This window comes from Orycteropus afer, unplaced genomic scaffold, assembly GCF_000298275.1.
Source record: "Orycteropus afer afer isolate SDZICR_OR568_19922 unplaced genomic scaffold, OryAfe1.0 scaffold00299, whole genome shotgun sequence".
NCBI lineage: Eukaryota > Metazoa > Chordata > Mammalia > Tubulidentata > Orycteropodidae > Orycteropus > Orycteropus afer.
The window spans coordinates 3,275,518-3,292,135 of NW_006921886.1; the positions used below are offsets into that span (position 1 = coordinate 3,275,518).

A 16,618-nucleotide genomic window follows, 5' to 3' on the forward strand; every position below is an offset into this window, starting at 1 on the left:
CTTTCCCTTAGATAAAATACGTAACTGAATCCTCTACTTCCTGCGGCTTCACAGCCATTGGTACATTTTCACACATTAATCTTTTGGCTTAAATCTATGAAAATGGCAGGTGACATCTGAGTCAAAGGAAGACTAACTCTTTGAGAATAGCTGAAGTCACTTTCCCCCAATACCACTATCTCTTCTTTTAGTAAATAGCTTAAAAAGATGCAACTATGCAGAGAGCAATTTTGTTTTGTGATTTTTCAGCAGAAAAAAACTGATCTTATATTTGGTCACACACTGTGTATGTACAAGTATACATGGAAAAATGAATTGGATAGCTGTGTCTAGGAAAAGTGCATATTTTAATCTAGAGGAGACATTGTATGTCTCCAGACACAACACATAGTGTTGTATGACATATTATTTTAGGGCCAGTTCAATGTCCTCCCAGTGATCTGGTAAAATTTTTGATTAAAAGGGTGAAAGAATTTGCGCAATTTGGTAATGACAGAGGGGTCCACCTCTGGATGAATGCGCCCCTTGCTGCCCGCCAGGCACTTATTAAAGATAATGTTAAATCGCAAGCAGTAAAATCCTCTGGTAGCATTGAAATATAAATTGTATTGACTTATTCTTGGAGGAAGATTTAGGAACTTCTCCACAAGCTGAAGTTCTGGCAAAGGTTCTGTGATGAGACGATCTCCATCAACAATGTGAAATTGCTCAATTGGAAAATATTTCAGCCATCTTTCCAGATGTTTGGTGTAGATGCTGGTTCTTACTGCCTTATACTTTGTGTTCACTTCACAGGTATTAGGGTCTATTGCCAGCTTCTCAAACTTGTAATAAGTTTTGTTCTTTCTCTCCTTCCCTTCTAGCACCTGAGTGTAATCAGAAATAGCTCTTGTGGTTGGCTCCCTGACAATGATCAACAACTTGATGGATGAGTTCATTTTGTAAATCCTTTCAGGAACCTCCTCCGTGATAAAATATGCTGGGCTCTTTTCAATTGTGATTTGCTGAGGGTAGGAAAAAGGCATCTTTTTCCTATACCACTCAATGCCCTTGGCATAATTCTCATCATTGTCAAAAAAGTGGATTTCTTGGGAGGCTTTTACCACTGCTGGATGGAGGTTCAGCATCTCAAGCAGGGCCCTTGTGCCTCCTTTCCTCACCCCAATGATAATGGCCTTGGGGAGCTGCTGGACCAGATCATGAAGGCGAACCTGCTCTTTAGAAACGTTGCCTTTCCGGAACTCGTGCAGCAGACCACGCTTGAACTGCAGGGCGCGGAGCGGGAAATCAGCCTGATTGCGGGCTCCCAATCGGCTTTCAATGGGGCAAATGGGCTGCAGCCTGCAAACAAGAGAGAGACACTTGAAGAAGCTCATTGCAACTGACTTCTCATTTTTCTGATTCCCCAGTGAGTCTGAGTAAGACTTTCCGTGAATAAATAAAACCAGTAATTCCCAGGCTGGAATAATCCAGAATGAACATATGTTTGGGAGATTTTATTTTAAGCAACCCTGTATTAAATGGAGCACACATAATTGATAGGATTTTTTTCTAGTGCTCCTTAAAATTTTTATTCACCAAGCACTTAATTGACTACAGCGTGTACTTATGTTCACAGTACAGGATAGACAAGTGACACCAGTCATACTAATAGCTTTCTAACAGCTCAACAGGCCATGTCTTTTGGGTGTCATGTGGTATTATTTTCTTGCAGCTTAGCAGCATTCAAATGGCTCTTAAAATCTTTGAGATAAAATCTGTATAGAGGTCTCAGTCTTTGCCATTGACTATTTGCATCATCAGTCTGCAAAGTTCCAATTTTGGACTTGTTAATTTTCATTCTATGAGAATTTGGCCTATCTTTGGCCTTGGGGAAACATGAAGGATACAGTATTTCCTCTGGCTCACTTCCTCTTTCTACCTAAAGAGATCAGGATTATATTTTCACTTAGTTGAGTATAGGAACAAACCCAATTGGCATCACTTACTTGTATATCGTCTACCCCACCCTGGACCAGAAATCAACAAGAACCTCAGATCCTCATTGTCAAGCCCATTTAAAACAGGAAGTTGAGCTCAAGCATGAAGGAATGAAATCAGTGGATAGAGTCAGAAAGGAGTATTTCCACTTTAACAGAACTCTAGGTAATGAACAACCACTTCTACCTTTCTCTGAGAGAAAGATGTAATCAAAATAAACCAAATCTTTGCATCTATTCCAATTCATGGCAATCCCGTATGTGTCAGAGTAAAACCATACTTTATAGAGTTTGCAATGGCTGATTTTTTAGATATAGATTAGTAGGTCTTTCTTCTGAGGCACCTCTAGGTGGTCTTGAACCCCTAACATTTCAGTCTGTAGCCAAGTGTATTAACCATTTGCACCAGCCAGGTGTTCCACTAACAGTCACATTGATATTATGCTAGAGTGAATGTGTAATTTGTCAAGGCCATTGTACATAGTAAAAAAATTGAGTTTCCTTTTGGGTATGGCCTAAAACTGTGATAAGATTCATTATGATTTCCATAAATTGATCTGGGAAGGCAGGCTAGCCTACTTGGTAAAGGGATTAACATTAGTCAAAACTGGCTATTAAACCAATTCCTCCAACAGACACTTCCAGTTACCCTAATAATTGGGAGTCTGTGTCTCCCTCTCTGTGGTAATGATGATGTCTCTCACTTCTCCCAAGAGATCATTTTGTACCTTTCTTGTCTTCTGTTATGTTTTTAATTAAAGGAGATGAGAAACAACCTCAAGGTCATACCAAGGCTGTTTCACGGAACTGAAGAGAAAAGACTTGGACTGTTTTCTGTTTAAACAGCTATTAATCATAATGCTTAAGGTAAAGTATAAACATATATTTACTTATTGTATGGTATTAGTTTTCTTATAATTTTAAGAAGTCATGATCATTGCAGAAAATATGAAAAAAAAAAAAGCTATACAAAGTAACTGAGCTTACCATAGTTAAAATTTTAGAGAAAGGTAAATTTTATTTTTATAAATTTGATAGTAGGATTAATGTCAGAGCTCTAAATGGTAGATAAAATATTATGAACATATTATTATTATCAATCATAATCATAATCATATCATAATCAAAGATGTGGCCTTGGGGAAACATGAAGGATACAGTATTTCCTCTGGCTCACTTCCTCTTTCTACCTAAAGAGATCAGGATTATATTTTCACTTAGTTGAGTATAGGAACAAACCCAACTGGCATCACTTACTTGTATATCGTCTACCCCATTGATTTGTGACCTTGTTTGGGATAGCAACAATTTTTCTTTCAACTCTTCTTGGGTTCTGGTTGAGAGTTAAGCTCTAGTTTCCTCAGGTATCCATTGAATGGATTTTTCTTCTATGAATATAGAATGATAGTGGTAACATTCTTGGGAAAACTGAGCAAACAATTACTGAAATCCTCCTATAGAACTTAATTTCTTTGCAGAATACTGGTTGAAAGAGCTGACATAGACACTCTGCCCTGTTTGAAATGGAATTCCCCTGTCTCTTGAAAGGGTCCTTTCTTTTCCTTATTCCCTTCTTTCCATCTTCTACCTTAGGAGCTCATGCCATGCAGAACCATTGCAATTGGGACTTCCTAACTCAGGCTGGCAGAGAACATCACATTCTTCCTGGACTCTGGGTATAGGGCCCAGGCTAAGCAACATACAATTTTAGCGTTGGAGGTAACTGAGCTCAGCCTTCCAGAGTGGGTTGTCTCCTGTTACTTAAGGATGGGTCTAAGTAAGCATGTGTCAATTTCTAACATAATTTAGCTAGACTCTAAGGTGAGAGGTTTTGAGAAAGCCTACCAAGCAATCCAAAGAGCCCTGCTGGTGCAGTGGTTGGGCGCTCGGCTGCTAACAGAAAGGCTGGAGGTTTGAACTTACTAGCTGTTCCGTGGAAGAAAGATGAGACAGTCTGCTTCCATGAAGATTACAGCCTTGGAAACCCTATGGGCAGTTCTACTCCATCCTATAGGGTGACTATGAATCAGAATCAACTCAAAAACAATTGAGTTGGATTCTCTTGGGTACCAGGCAATCTAATTTCTACAAAAACTTCAGATTAGAGCCTAGAGACAGGCCTAAACATGACAACCATCATCAGTTAAATAGTCAATGCATTAATGATCATTAAATCAATAACTCAATAAAAAAGTAAATGATTGGATGATAATTAAAGATACTGGGAAGAAGTTGATATTAAAGGTTCATTATGGACTTTGCAAGTGGTATATCCTCAAGGCTTTTCACTAATACCCAAGTATTAGGTCAGACATAGGCTCTCAATTTCACATTTTTCATGGTAACAAGTAAGGAGCAGTAAATTTACTAAGGAATTTTGAGTTAAAAAGCATCAAGAGAGTTCACTTTGCCAATTAAAATTGATACTGACTGATGAAAAATAAGGACCACTGCTATATTCTTTGTTAAATATCCAAGTGAAAAAATGTACAGATTAACTTAAGTCTTGGAAGGAAAAAGAAAACTGGCAGAGTGACATTTTCATTTTAAAGTGTGGCTTCATTTCCATGGACAATGGGAAATGGATTCATGGACAACACACTTCTATTTTGAGCGCAAGCAATCAATTTTAAAGGGCAAAGAAAGAAGCTTCACATTTCAGGACTTCTCTGTGCTTTCTACTGACACTGGGTGCAGGACAGTCCAAAGGCATTCAGAGTGAAGCCAGCTGATATTTCTAGACTTCTGTAGGTTCAGTACCTCTCAAGTGTTTGCCTCGTTATAGCCAAACTCTAGCTCTGTAATTTCCTCCTGTGGATTTTCCTTTGCTTTCTGGGTAATTACTGTGAGGGACAGCCTCTTTGTCTGTACATTCAGTTCCTGAAAACTGAGCTAATTAACATAGTTAAAACTCTCCAAGCCTGCAGCCATCTTTTCAGTGGAATGGAGTCCACACTTCATGAGCTCCTTTACAGGCTCATACGTAATTTTAACTCTCCTGGTATCATATTAATTGTCTACTTATAAATTTCAAAATGAAAACACATAAATACATCACCACTGTTTTGCTACAGCAGAGGTCAACATCTGATGCATGCAGACCACATTGAGCATTTTTAGTGTACACAGCTTTATCCCTTTTCTGAAAACAAGTGTCAGTGCACACAGAATACTAATGAATCTTGACAAGCACCTTGGTTTGAGCAACTTGGATCTCTTTTTGTTAAAGATTCAATAAATAAAAATCAATACTGCAGAAAGGCATGTTTCTTGGGAATTTAAAAGGAGGAAAGCAAATGGATAAATATAAAATTATATCCCAAGGAGGTTTAAATCAAGAGACATTTCAAGTTACATGGGTACAAGCAGAGGTTTAATCACCTACCTATCCAAGCTCCCAACTCTGGCAACTAGATACAGGAGACTGCCAACAGCAAGGCTTCCCAGGACGAGGAGTTTCTGTCTCAGCCACGCCTGCTGTTTGAATAGCATGGCCCTCCATCAATCTTCAGGACTTCTGCAGCCTGAGAAACAGGGACATAGGGGGCTCATCAGCAATCGTCTGCTACAAGCTCTGTTGATTGGCACGAAGCCAACCATGGTAGAATGTAGGTAATTAAGTGGCATCACACTAAGGACATACCTCATACCAATCTTGACCACTTTTATGGTGTAACAGGTATTTGGCAAAACTTACCTTCCTTTTCTTGGCCATAAGATCAAACCCCCTACTAAATCTCGTAATTTATGAATTCCAGAACACTTAACTGTGCTCGTGAGGAACCTGTACATAGACCAAGAGGATGTCATTCAAACAGAACAAGGGAATACTGCATGGTTTAATATCAGGAAGGGTGTGCCTCAGGGTTGTATCCTCTCACCATATTTATTCAACCTGTATGCTGAGTGAATAATTCAGGAAGCTGGACAATATGAACAAAAACATGGCATCAGGATTGGAGGAAGAATCATCAACAACCTGCGATATGCAGATGACCCAGCCTTGCTTGCTGAAAGTGATGATGACTTGAAACTAATGATGAAGAGCAAGGACGATAGACTTCAGTATGGATTACACCTCAAAATAAAGAAAACGAAAATCCTTAGAACTGGACTAATAAGTTACATCATGATAAATGGAGGAAAAATTGAAGTTGTCAGGGATTTAATTTTATTTGAGTCCATAATCAACACTTATGGAAGCAGCAGTCAAGAAATCAGATGTCGTATTGCACTGGGCACATCAGCAGAAGAGTTCTTTAAAGTGTTAGAAGCAAAGATATCACTTTGAAGACTAAGGTGCACCTAACTCAAGCCATGGTATTTTCAATCGCTTCATATGCATGTCAAAGCTGGACAATGAATAAGGAAGACTTAAGAAGAGTTGATGCCTTTGAATTACGGTGTTGACAAAGAATACTGAAAAAAACATGGACTGCCAGAAGAAAGAACAAATCTGTACTGGAAAAAGTGCAGCACAAATACTCCCTAGAAGTGAGAATGGCCAGATTTCATCTCACCTACTTTGGTCATGTCAGAAAGGACCAGTCTTAGAAGGATATCGTGGTTGGTATAGTAGGACTCACTGGCCTTGAGTCAGATCCAATTCATAGCAGCCCCTCCTTGGGTTTCTGAGGCGATGTCACTATGGAAGTAGATTGCCCAATCTTCTTTCTGAGGAGTGGCTGGTGGGTTTGAATCACCAGACTTCTGGTTAGCAGTTAAGTGCCTTAGGCACTAGGGAAGAAACTTCAACAAGATGGATTGACACACTGGCTACAACGGTGGGGTCAAGCACAGCAAGGACTGTGAGGATGGTGCAGGACTGGGTGTGTTTGTTCTGTTGTACACAGGGTCATGATGGAGCTGACTCGACGGCACCCCACAGCAACAACAACAACTAAATCTAGGGCGAAGTTCCTAACTAGATAGAACCTGTTACATAAATGTGAAAGTAAATGAAATGCATATATATTTTGAATCCGAAAGATGTACTGCACACACACACACACATATACACACACACACATGTATATGTGCAGCATGTGTTTCAGAGTTAAAGAATAGTGATAAAATAAGCAACTTGAGGTTTACTTGCTCTGTAACTACTGAACTGAAAGCTCTGTTCCAGAACAAAAGAGCAAATGTGGAAATTGAAATTTGTTGAATAAATGATCACTGGGGATTACAAAACAAAGTATGCTGTTTTTTGTTTTGTTTTAATTGTGAGTGCAGAAAGGGGACCGCAAAAGTTAAAGACTTACCAAAGGGTCAGTGGCAGCCATCAGGACCCCACAATTTTGAGTCGAATGGCTCTGAAGAAACCTGATGTTTCCCTTCATCTCCTGTCCTCAGGCCTGGATTCCAAAAATGTGCTCAGACTAGATACCTTCACTCTGTGGTCTCTTCCTGGTTCTCGATGAATTTAAATATGTTTGTTGCTATCTGGTCTTCCTCTTATATCATGGAAGACCCTTACTTTGAAACTTCACATTTTTATACCTGAAATAAGGCCATCTGAAGACTATAGAGTTTTACTAGTGCTGTTATTAAATTTTTTGGGAAAATAAAAGCACTTAATTCAGTCTTTCTTATTAAAAATAAATCCAACCCCGTTTTCAAGATAAGATACTTTGCTTCTTATTGGAACTTTAAATAGTAACCCAAGAAGAGAGAAACTACAACAATCAATTGTTTTGCTGCAGTGGTACCTCCATGTTTGCAATGTAAAGATTTTTCTCTGTGCAAAAAGACATATCCTAGGATTGACTGGTTGATCTATTCATTTACTCATCAAGAATTTACTGAACACCAGTAGTCTTCCCAGCTATTGTACTAGGTTTATGGAGGATTCCAAAAAAAAAAAAAAAAGATACTGCAAGAATTTTAGCTATTAGAAAAGTAACAAGTGATTAGGGAGTCATGAAACAACCAGAGAACACAACTCAATTCAGGATTATGTACAAATAAATGCTAAGGAAAGACCATTAGGGAAAAGGCCAGAGAATGTGGGTTCCATGGGAACACTTTCTTGTAGAATATAGTACATAACATAGAGAGGATGCTGCAGGAGGAGGAGATAATAGCAGCATTCATTCAACACACTGTTGAAAATATTTATGGAATATCTCTTATGTGCTAGGCTCTGTGCTGGGTGGTATAGAGATAATAGCAAACTAAACAGACATGTTTCCTGCGCCATGGGAGTCCATAGTCTATTAGAGAAATATCACAACAAAGTTATCAAGTTTCCTACTGCATTGCACTTATAGTCAGGTATATATTAGGTTATTAAAGCTTACTAAATATGAGATCATTATTTTTTTCTACTGCTACTGAGGTTTCTCTCAGTTTCAAAGGCCCAGTCCTCCACCTATGGAGTCTTCCTTCATATTAGGCCCAGTTACCATAGAGGTTTTCCTCTGTGGGATAAACTGTTAACTTCCAGTCTAGTTTCTTTATGTCTGTGATGGCTTAAATATGTCCACTGGGGAGCGAACCCTCTTTGGGTGTTTGAGGCAGTATCACTATGGCAGTAGATTGCCCAATCTTCCTTCCGAGTGGCTGGTGAGTTTGAACCACCAGGCTTCTGGTTAGCAGTGAAATGTCTTAGGCATTATGCCACCAGAGCTCCCATTCTCTGTTTGGGGAATCAAATTTCTTCAGTCTTCTGTTTGCAGGTGTGAGGTGAAAGGAATCACCTTGCAGATGGCCATTTGATGTTTGTTTTTGGTTCTTTCTAACCATACCACCACCTGAGGCTCATGAATAGGGGCTGACTAAACCAAGAGAGATAACTTGAAGCCAATGCTGATTAAGCCTATCATGGACATAGTGAGGCTAATAAAGGCATTGAAAGATGGAGTCTTGCATGAGAAGCTTACTGGTTGGGGACCATGCATGGGAGAGAGTAGTTTATCCTTTCTTGGGATGTAGAAGCTTCATGTTGTGGCCTCTTGCAGACCTCACCCTATGTGTCTCTTTGTATCATTTTTGGTTGTAATAAATCTGTAGTAAGGCTAGTATGCTCTGTGTGAATTTTGTGAGTCATTTTAGTGGACCAATGAGCTCACAGGGGCACTGAGAGCCAACAGGGACTGATGTCTGCCTATATGGCAGTCTGTGTGAAGTCAGTCCTAGCTATGGATGACTGGGGCTGAAAGATGGTGTTCATCTAAGGTGAGAGCTCTGACCTAGCTCTGAGTGGCTGGGGCTGAGAGAGAGGGTGTTATGTGAGTGGCTGGTGATAAGAATGAAGAAGTAGGAAGGTGAGGACTGGATCCATTTCCACATTTTGGGGACTGGATGCATGCCAAAAATTACCATGCAATTAGCAATGAAGGTGGGATTTACCTACCATGCCCTTGCTTAGAGCAGCAGGGCTATCCTAACACCTTCTGCAGCAATTTTGAATGAGGCTCACTAGAAGACAAGAAGTGGAATCTCTTTCTGTTTTGTAACTGGAATCTGACTGTATGCTAACAGCCAATATCATAGCAGTCCCTGAATAAACCTTGTTCTGGGAAAACCAAGGATACATAGTTAATTTAACATTCAAGATACCTCTTTGGTTTTCAACAACATCATGAGGTGCTCAAGAATCTGCCAGGATAATCTTAATAACTGGAAGTTGTTGTTCTTGGTCCAGGAATACAAGCCAAAAGAGAAGCCACACAACTCTTAATCCTTATGGACAATGCTGCTAAACTGGGTAGAAGTAGTTAAACTTACTTCTTCAATAAGTCCTGTTTCTGTAGCTACCCCAGCTTGAATGGATGTTTTCACAATCTTTGATCAGAGATTTCATACTGGTAATAGGCAACTTATATAAAATTAATTTTTTTTAAAATTTGTTATTTCTTTTTCTAAAACAGGCTAAAGACCTATGATGACATTTAAACTCTCATCTCCATTTCATCTTTCATTTGTCTATCATTTTGCATGCCAACAACAGCACTATTAGTTTCTCCAGACTACTAAAATTTTAACAGACATGGCATCTTAGCTGAACAAAGCAGAGTCTCTGAATAACATAGAACATGGTCCAAAACAACAAACTGAAGAGACATCTGGCTGTTTTTCCAAAGTGGCTTTAAGCAAAGAAAGGAAGGATTCCCAAGATGAAACAAAGAAATAAGAAGATTCAGAAATAATAATAAAGATATGCTCAAGTGTTACTCAAAAGCTTATAAACATGGTACCACAAGCTCCTGGTATCAGCATAGTTCATTAAAAATGACTGAAGTTATATAGAATTATTCCAAGGAAATCATAATGCTCTTTGAGTATTAGATCATTTGTCCTGGGTAACAGCCTTATGAGATGGACAGGAAATGTATTTATTGAGTACTATGTTCTCTGTACTTTATTTAACATTTATTAACTCATGTAATACAACAGATCTGTGAAGTATTAACAACTATATTTCTCTTATGGAAACTGAAGAGCAGAGAGTAGAATAGACCATTTGCCCAAAGGTAGTAGCTGGTAAATGCAGGAAAACAAGCGAACACCCAAACGTGTTACCTTGAATCAGTTCTGACTCATGGTGACCTCCTGTGTGTAGAGTAGAATTGTGTTCCATCGGGTTTTCAAGCCTGTGACCTTTCAGAAACAGATCGCCAGGTCTTTCTTGCCTTTAGGTGGGTTCAAACTGCCAATCTTCTGGTTACTATTGAGTCTTAACCATTTGTGCCACCTAGGGACTCCAGTAAATGCAGAAGGGATTTAAATTACCCCAAAATATGTGGCCCCTTGGTTACAATGCCACACAGAGAGCTTTGGATGCTCACCAAAACTCCTAATAAATACTTTTTTTAAAAAATTGATTGACAAGAGCAGACAAAAACCACTTAACTCCACCCAAATTATCTGCCATTGAACGTTGAGATAGAGGATGGGGAGGTAAAAAAAGAGGTAAAAAATGATTCCTTGAAGTGGCAAGAAAAGGGTCCATTTGAGTGGTGTATACTTGGTAAGAGGAGGGAAAAATATTAGTAAGTAATCATAATATAATAATAATGAAAGTAATACTTTCATAGTTTACAAAGTATTTTTCATATCACCACACTATAAGTAAAACCAACCAGAATCAAGGGAATGCCACTTCTTTTCCCTATTAATTCAAGGAATGAGTTTTCGCTTTTGAAAGATTCTTTAGTAGGTGACCAAAATAACACTGCTTTTGACTGTCATTGTCACTGCCTCTGATTCTTATATGTTGATCTCTAAAAGATCTTTGCTGAAGCTATTCATCGCCTCCTCATTATCACCCTCTCCCCATTTTCCCCACTTCTCCTCACTATCTCAGTCAATAGCTTCCCATATGCTCAGATAGCAACCCAAGCCAGAAATCTTGATGTTTATCACCTTTGGCTTCCTCCCTCCACTAACCCTTCTATATACAGTCAGTCAAAAGTCCCCCAGATTCTACCTCCAAAATACCATTAGAATCCACCCATGTTTCTTCACTGGCATTTGTGATTGCCTTGGTTCAGGCTACTATCACTACTTCTTTCTCTCAGATTAACTGTAATATGCTCCTAACTGCTTTTCCCACAACATGTCTTATTCGGTCCTCAATTTATTCTCCATATTGCTGCCAGAGTGGTTTCTCCAAATGGAAATTTGATGATGTCACCTTTGGGCTTAAAACCCTTAATGGCTCCTATCATCCCCATGCTTTTAAAAGTGCCTTTACTCTTTTTCACTGCAACTCCATCTCCACTCTCTCAACACCTATACGTTTAAACTTCAGCACACAGAACAGCTTGCAGTTCTGAATAGGCTATGGTTTTGCTTCAAGTCTTTCCACATAAGGTTTCCATAGTCTGAAGCACTAACTGTGTGCCACATTGATTAGGTACATAAAGTGGGGATACCAACAGTCTGCCCCACAGCACTGCTGTGAAGATGAAATGAGCATGTAAAATAATTAAAACTATGTTTGGCACATTGTAATACTCAATAATTGTTAGCCACTTCTATTAATGCCTCCTTCTCTCTCTCCAGGCCTTGGTCTAATTCATGTCTTCTAAATCTTAGCTTCTCATCTTAGGTTCCTTGGTAAAGTGATTCTTGATCACATAGGGCTGTGAAAGATCTCTTAAAGTGTTAAAAAGCAAATATGTCACTTTGAAGACTTAAATGTGCTTAACCCAAGCCATCCACCACTCATCTGTCAGTTTGTCATACTGTGGTGGTTTGCATGTTGCTGTGAGGCTGGAGGCTATGCCACTGCTATTTCAAATACCAGCAGGGCACCCACGGTGGACAGGTTTCAGTGGAGCTTCCAGACTAAGACAGACTGGGAAGAAGGAAGGGGCCATCCACTTCTCAAAGAATTGGCCAGTAAAAACCTTACGAATAGCAGTGAAACACTGTCTGATCTATTACTGGAAAACTTTATGAATAGCCCTGAATTATTGTTTGATATAATGCTGGGAGATGAGGTCCTCAGGTCAGAAGACACTCAAAATAAAAGTGATGGAGAACTGCTTTCTCAAAGTAGAGTCAACCTTAATGACATGGATGGAGTAAAGCTTTCGGGACCTCCATTTGCTGATGTGGCATGACTCAAAATGGGAAGAAACAGCTGCAAACATCCATTAATAATCAGAACATGGGATGTGTGGAACATGAATGTAGGCAAATTGTAAGTTGTCAAAAATGAAATGGAACACATAAAGATCTATATCCTAAGCATTAGTGAGCTGAGATGGACTGGTCTGGCCATTTTGAATCAGACAATCATATGATGTACTATGCCAGGAATGACAAATTGAAGAGGAATGGTGTGGTGTTCATCGTCACAAAGAATGTTTCAAGATCTATTGTGAAGTACAATGATGTCAGTGATAGGATAATATCCACGTGCCTACAAAGAAGACCAGTTGATATTACCCAAATTTATGCACCAATTACTAAAGGCAAAGATGAGGAAACTGACGTTTTTTTTTTTTTTTCCAACTTTTTCGTCTGAGATTGACCAAACACACAATCAATATATATTGATTATTACTAGTGATTGGAATGTGAAAGTTGGAAACAAAGAAGAATCAATGGTAGTTAGAAAATATGGCCTTAGTGATACAAATGATGCTGGAGATTGCATAATAGAATTTTGTAAGACCAATGACTTATTCATTGCAAATAACTGTTTTCAACAACATAAATGGTGGCTATACACATGGACCTTACCAGATGGAATACACAGGAAGTAGAACGACTACATCTGTAGAAACAGGCAATGGAGAAACTCAATATCATCAGTCAAAATAAGTCCAGGAGCTGACTGTGGAACAGACCATCAGTTTCTCAAAAGCAAGTTAAAATTGAAGCTAATGACAATTAAAACAAGTCCATGAGAAACCAAATATGACCTTGATTATATCCCACCTGAATTCAGAGACCATGTAAAGAACAGATTTGACACATTGAACACCAATGACTGAAAACAAGGTGAATTGTGGAATGACATCAAGAACATCACATAGGAAGAAAGCAAAAGGTCATTAAAAAGACAAGAAAGGAAGAAAAGACCAAAACTGATATCAGAAGAGACTCTGAAACTTGCCCTTGAATATAGTGTTGTTGTTGTTAATGGAAGAAATAAGATAAAGACCTGAACAGAAGATTCCAAAGAGCAGCTCAAAAAGACAAATTCAATTATTATAATGAAATGTGCAAAGGCCTGGACTTACAAAATCAAAAGGAAGAGCAGCTTTGGCATTTTTCAAGCTGAAAGAACTGAAGAAAAAATTCAAGCCTTGGGTTGAAATATTGAAAGATTCTATGGGTAAAATATTGAATGATGCAGGAAGCATCAAAAGAAGATGGAAGGAATACACAGAATCACTGTACAAAAAAGAATAGGTCGATGTTTATCTATTTCAGTTGGTGGCATATGATCAAGAACCAACAGTATTCAAGGAAGAAGTCAAAGCAGCACTGAAGGTATTAGTGAAAAACAAGGCTCTTGGAATTGTGGAGTAGCTATTGAGATGTTTCAACAAATGGATGCTACAGTGGAGGCACTTACTCATCTATACCAAGAAATTTGGAAGACAGCTACCTCATCGACTGGAAGAGAGCCATATTTATACACATTCCCAAGAATGGTGATCCCACAGAATGTGGAAATTATTGAACAATATCATTAATATCACACGCAAGTAAAATCTCGCTGAAGATAATTAAAAAATGGTTGCAGCAGTATATGGCCAGAGAACTTCCAGAAATGCAAGCTGGATTCAGAAAGAGGATGTGGAACGAGGGATATCATTGCTCATGTCAGATAGATCTAGGCTGAAAGCAAAGAATACCAGAAAGATGTGTACTTGTGTTTTATTGACTATGCAAAAGCATTTGATTGTGTGCATTGTAACAAATTATGGATAACATTGAGAGGAATGGGAATTCCAGAACACTAAATTGTATTCATGGGAAACCTGTACGTAAACCAGAAGGCTGTTCTTCAAACAGAACAAGGGAATACTACATGGTTTAAAATCAGGAATGGTGTACGTCAGGGTTGTATCCTTTCATCATACTTACTCAATGCAGCATCAGGACTGGAGTAAGACTCATTAACAACCTGCATTATGCAGATAACACAACCCGGCTTCCTGAAATTGAAGATGACTTGAAGCACTTGCTGATGAAGATTGAGGAATACAGTCTGTAGTATGCATTACATCTCAACATAAAGAAAATGAAAATCCTCACAACTGGAACAATAAGCAGCATCAGTATAAATGGAGAAAAGATTGCAGTTGTCAAAGATTTCATGTTACTTAGATCCACAATCAATACCCAAGGAAGCAGCAGTCAAGAAATCAGATGACGTATTGCACTGGGCAAATCTAATGCAAAAGACATCTTTAAAGTGCTGAAGAGCAAAGAAGTCTCTTTGAAGACGAAGGTGCACCTAACCCAAGCCATGATATTTTCTATAGCCTCATATGCATGTGAAAGCTGGACAATGAATAAAGAAGAGTTGATGCTTTTGAGTTATGTCAGTGAAGAATACTGAAAATACCATGGACTGCCAGAGGAAGGAACAAATCTATCCTGGAAAAAGTGAAGCCAGAATGTTCCTTGGAAGTGAGAATGGCCAGACTTCGTCTCACCTAGTTTGGTCATGTTGTCCAAAGGGACCATTCCCTGGAGAAGGATATCATACTTGGTAAAGTGGAGGGTCAGTGAAAAAGGGGAAGACCCTTAACAAGATGGATCAACACAGTGGCTGTGATGATGGACTCAGGTATAGCAAGGATTGTGAGGATGGTGCACAACTGGTCAGTGTTTTATTCTGTTGTACATAGAGTTAGAGCTGACTCAACAACACCTACCAACACAACAACAACCCAAGCTATAGTATTTCCAATTGCCTCATATGCATATGAAAGCTGGATAATGAATAAGGAAAATAGAAGGAGAATTGATGCCTTTGAATTATAGCGTTGGCAAAGAATGTTGAATATAGCATACAGTGCCAGACGAACGAACAAATCTGTCTTGGAAAAATATAGCCAAAATGCTCCACAAAAGTGAGGATACTTCATCTCAAGTACTTTGGACATGTTATCAGAAAGGGCCAGTCCCTGGGGAAGAACATCATACTTGGGTCAGTAGAGGGTAAGCAAAAAAGAAGATGACCTCAATGATATGGACGGACATGGTGGCTGCACAATGGGCTCAAACATAGCACTAATTGTGAGGATGGCGTGGGACCAGACTGTGTTTTGTTCTATTGTACAGAGGGTCACTGTGAGTCAGAATCAACCTGAAGGCACCAACAACAGGGCTGGGTTCAATGTTCCTCCTATATGTCAACACAGCATCCTCTATTTAATTCTACTTAGTTTATCACACCAAATTGTAATTTCCTGTTTAATTGTGTATACCTCCAAGTAGACTGCAAGCTTTGTGATTTTAGGAACTGTGTCTTATTCATAATTTCATTACTTTAACCAACATTAAAGTATAGTAGATGCTCAGTAAACTGCTGAGTAGTTGAATCAGTTAGATGGAGTGAACTTTACATATCCTCATAGCTATAGAGCTGGATGTCATATCTCTTTAATAGGTACTATATTGTTGTGTGGTACTTTACAGGTTTACAGAATGGTATATGTACATAAATGGCCTGGTTTTACCACCAACATTATTTTGAAAATTTGAATACTCATATATCCTTAACCTAGATTCATCAATTGTTAATGTTTTGCTGTATTTGCTTTACCTTTCTCTAAATGCCTGCATATAAACACATATTATTTCTACTGAGCCAACAGAATAGATGGCTGATATCAACACTTCAGTGTGTTAGAGGATCCCACCTGATCCCTGCACAACCCTGTGAAATAAGAGAGACATAGTAGTCATTATTGTCCCAAATGCTCAGGGAAGTGAAATAGCCTGCTCAAAGTTTTTAAGCTATTAAATTTGGAATTTTTACTTCCAATTTTGGGCTTTTTACATCCCATCACTCTGCCTCTCCATTAAATTCATATAAAATAGAAAATGTTATTGCTTTATTGGTAGAAAAAGAAACATCATTTATCTTTTCTCAAACTTTTAACTTACAAATTCTGGTGAGCTAGGTACCAATCAACACTGTGGAAAATGGTGAAAGA

At 38.7% G+C, this 16,618-nt stretch overlaps 1 protein-coding gene across 1 annotated transcript; it reads right to left on the reverse strand.

The window, feature by feature from the left end:
- Nucleotides 1–410: 410 nt before the first annotated feature.
- Nucleotides 411–5,471, reverse strand: HS3ST5 (heparan sulfate-glucosamine 3-sulfotransferase 5). Its single transcript, XM_007951571.2, has 2 exons — nucleotides 5,365–5,471; nucleotides 411–1,341 (listed from the first exon to the last, which is right to left on the reverse strand). The coding sequence occupies exons 1-2, from the start codon at nucleotides 5,469–5,471 to the stop codon at nucleotides 411–413; spliced, it is 1,038 nt and encodes a 345-aa protein (XP_007949762.1).
- Between the last annotated feature and the right edge of the window lie 11,147 nt (nucleotides 5,472–16,618).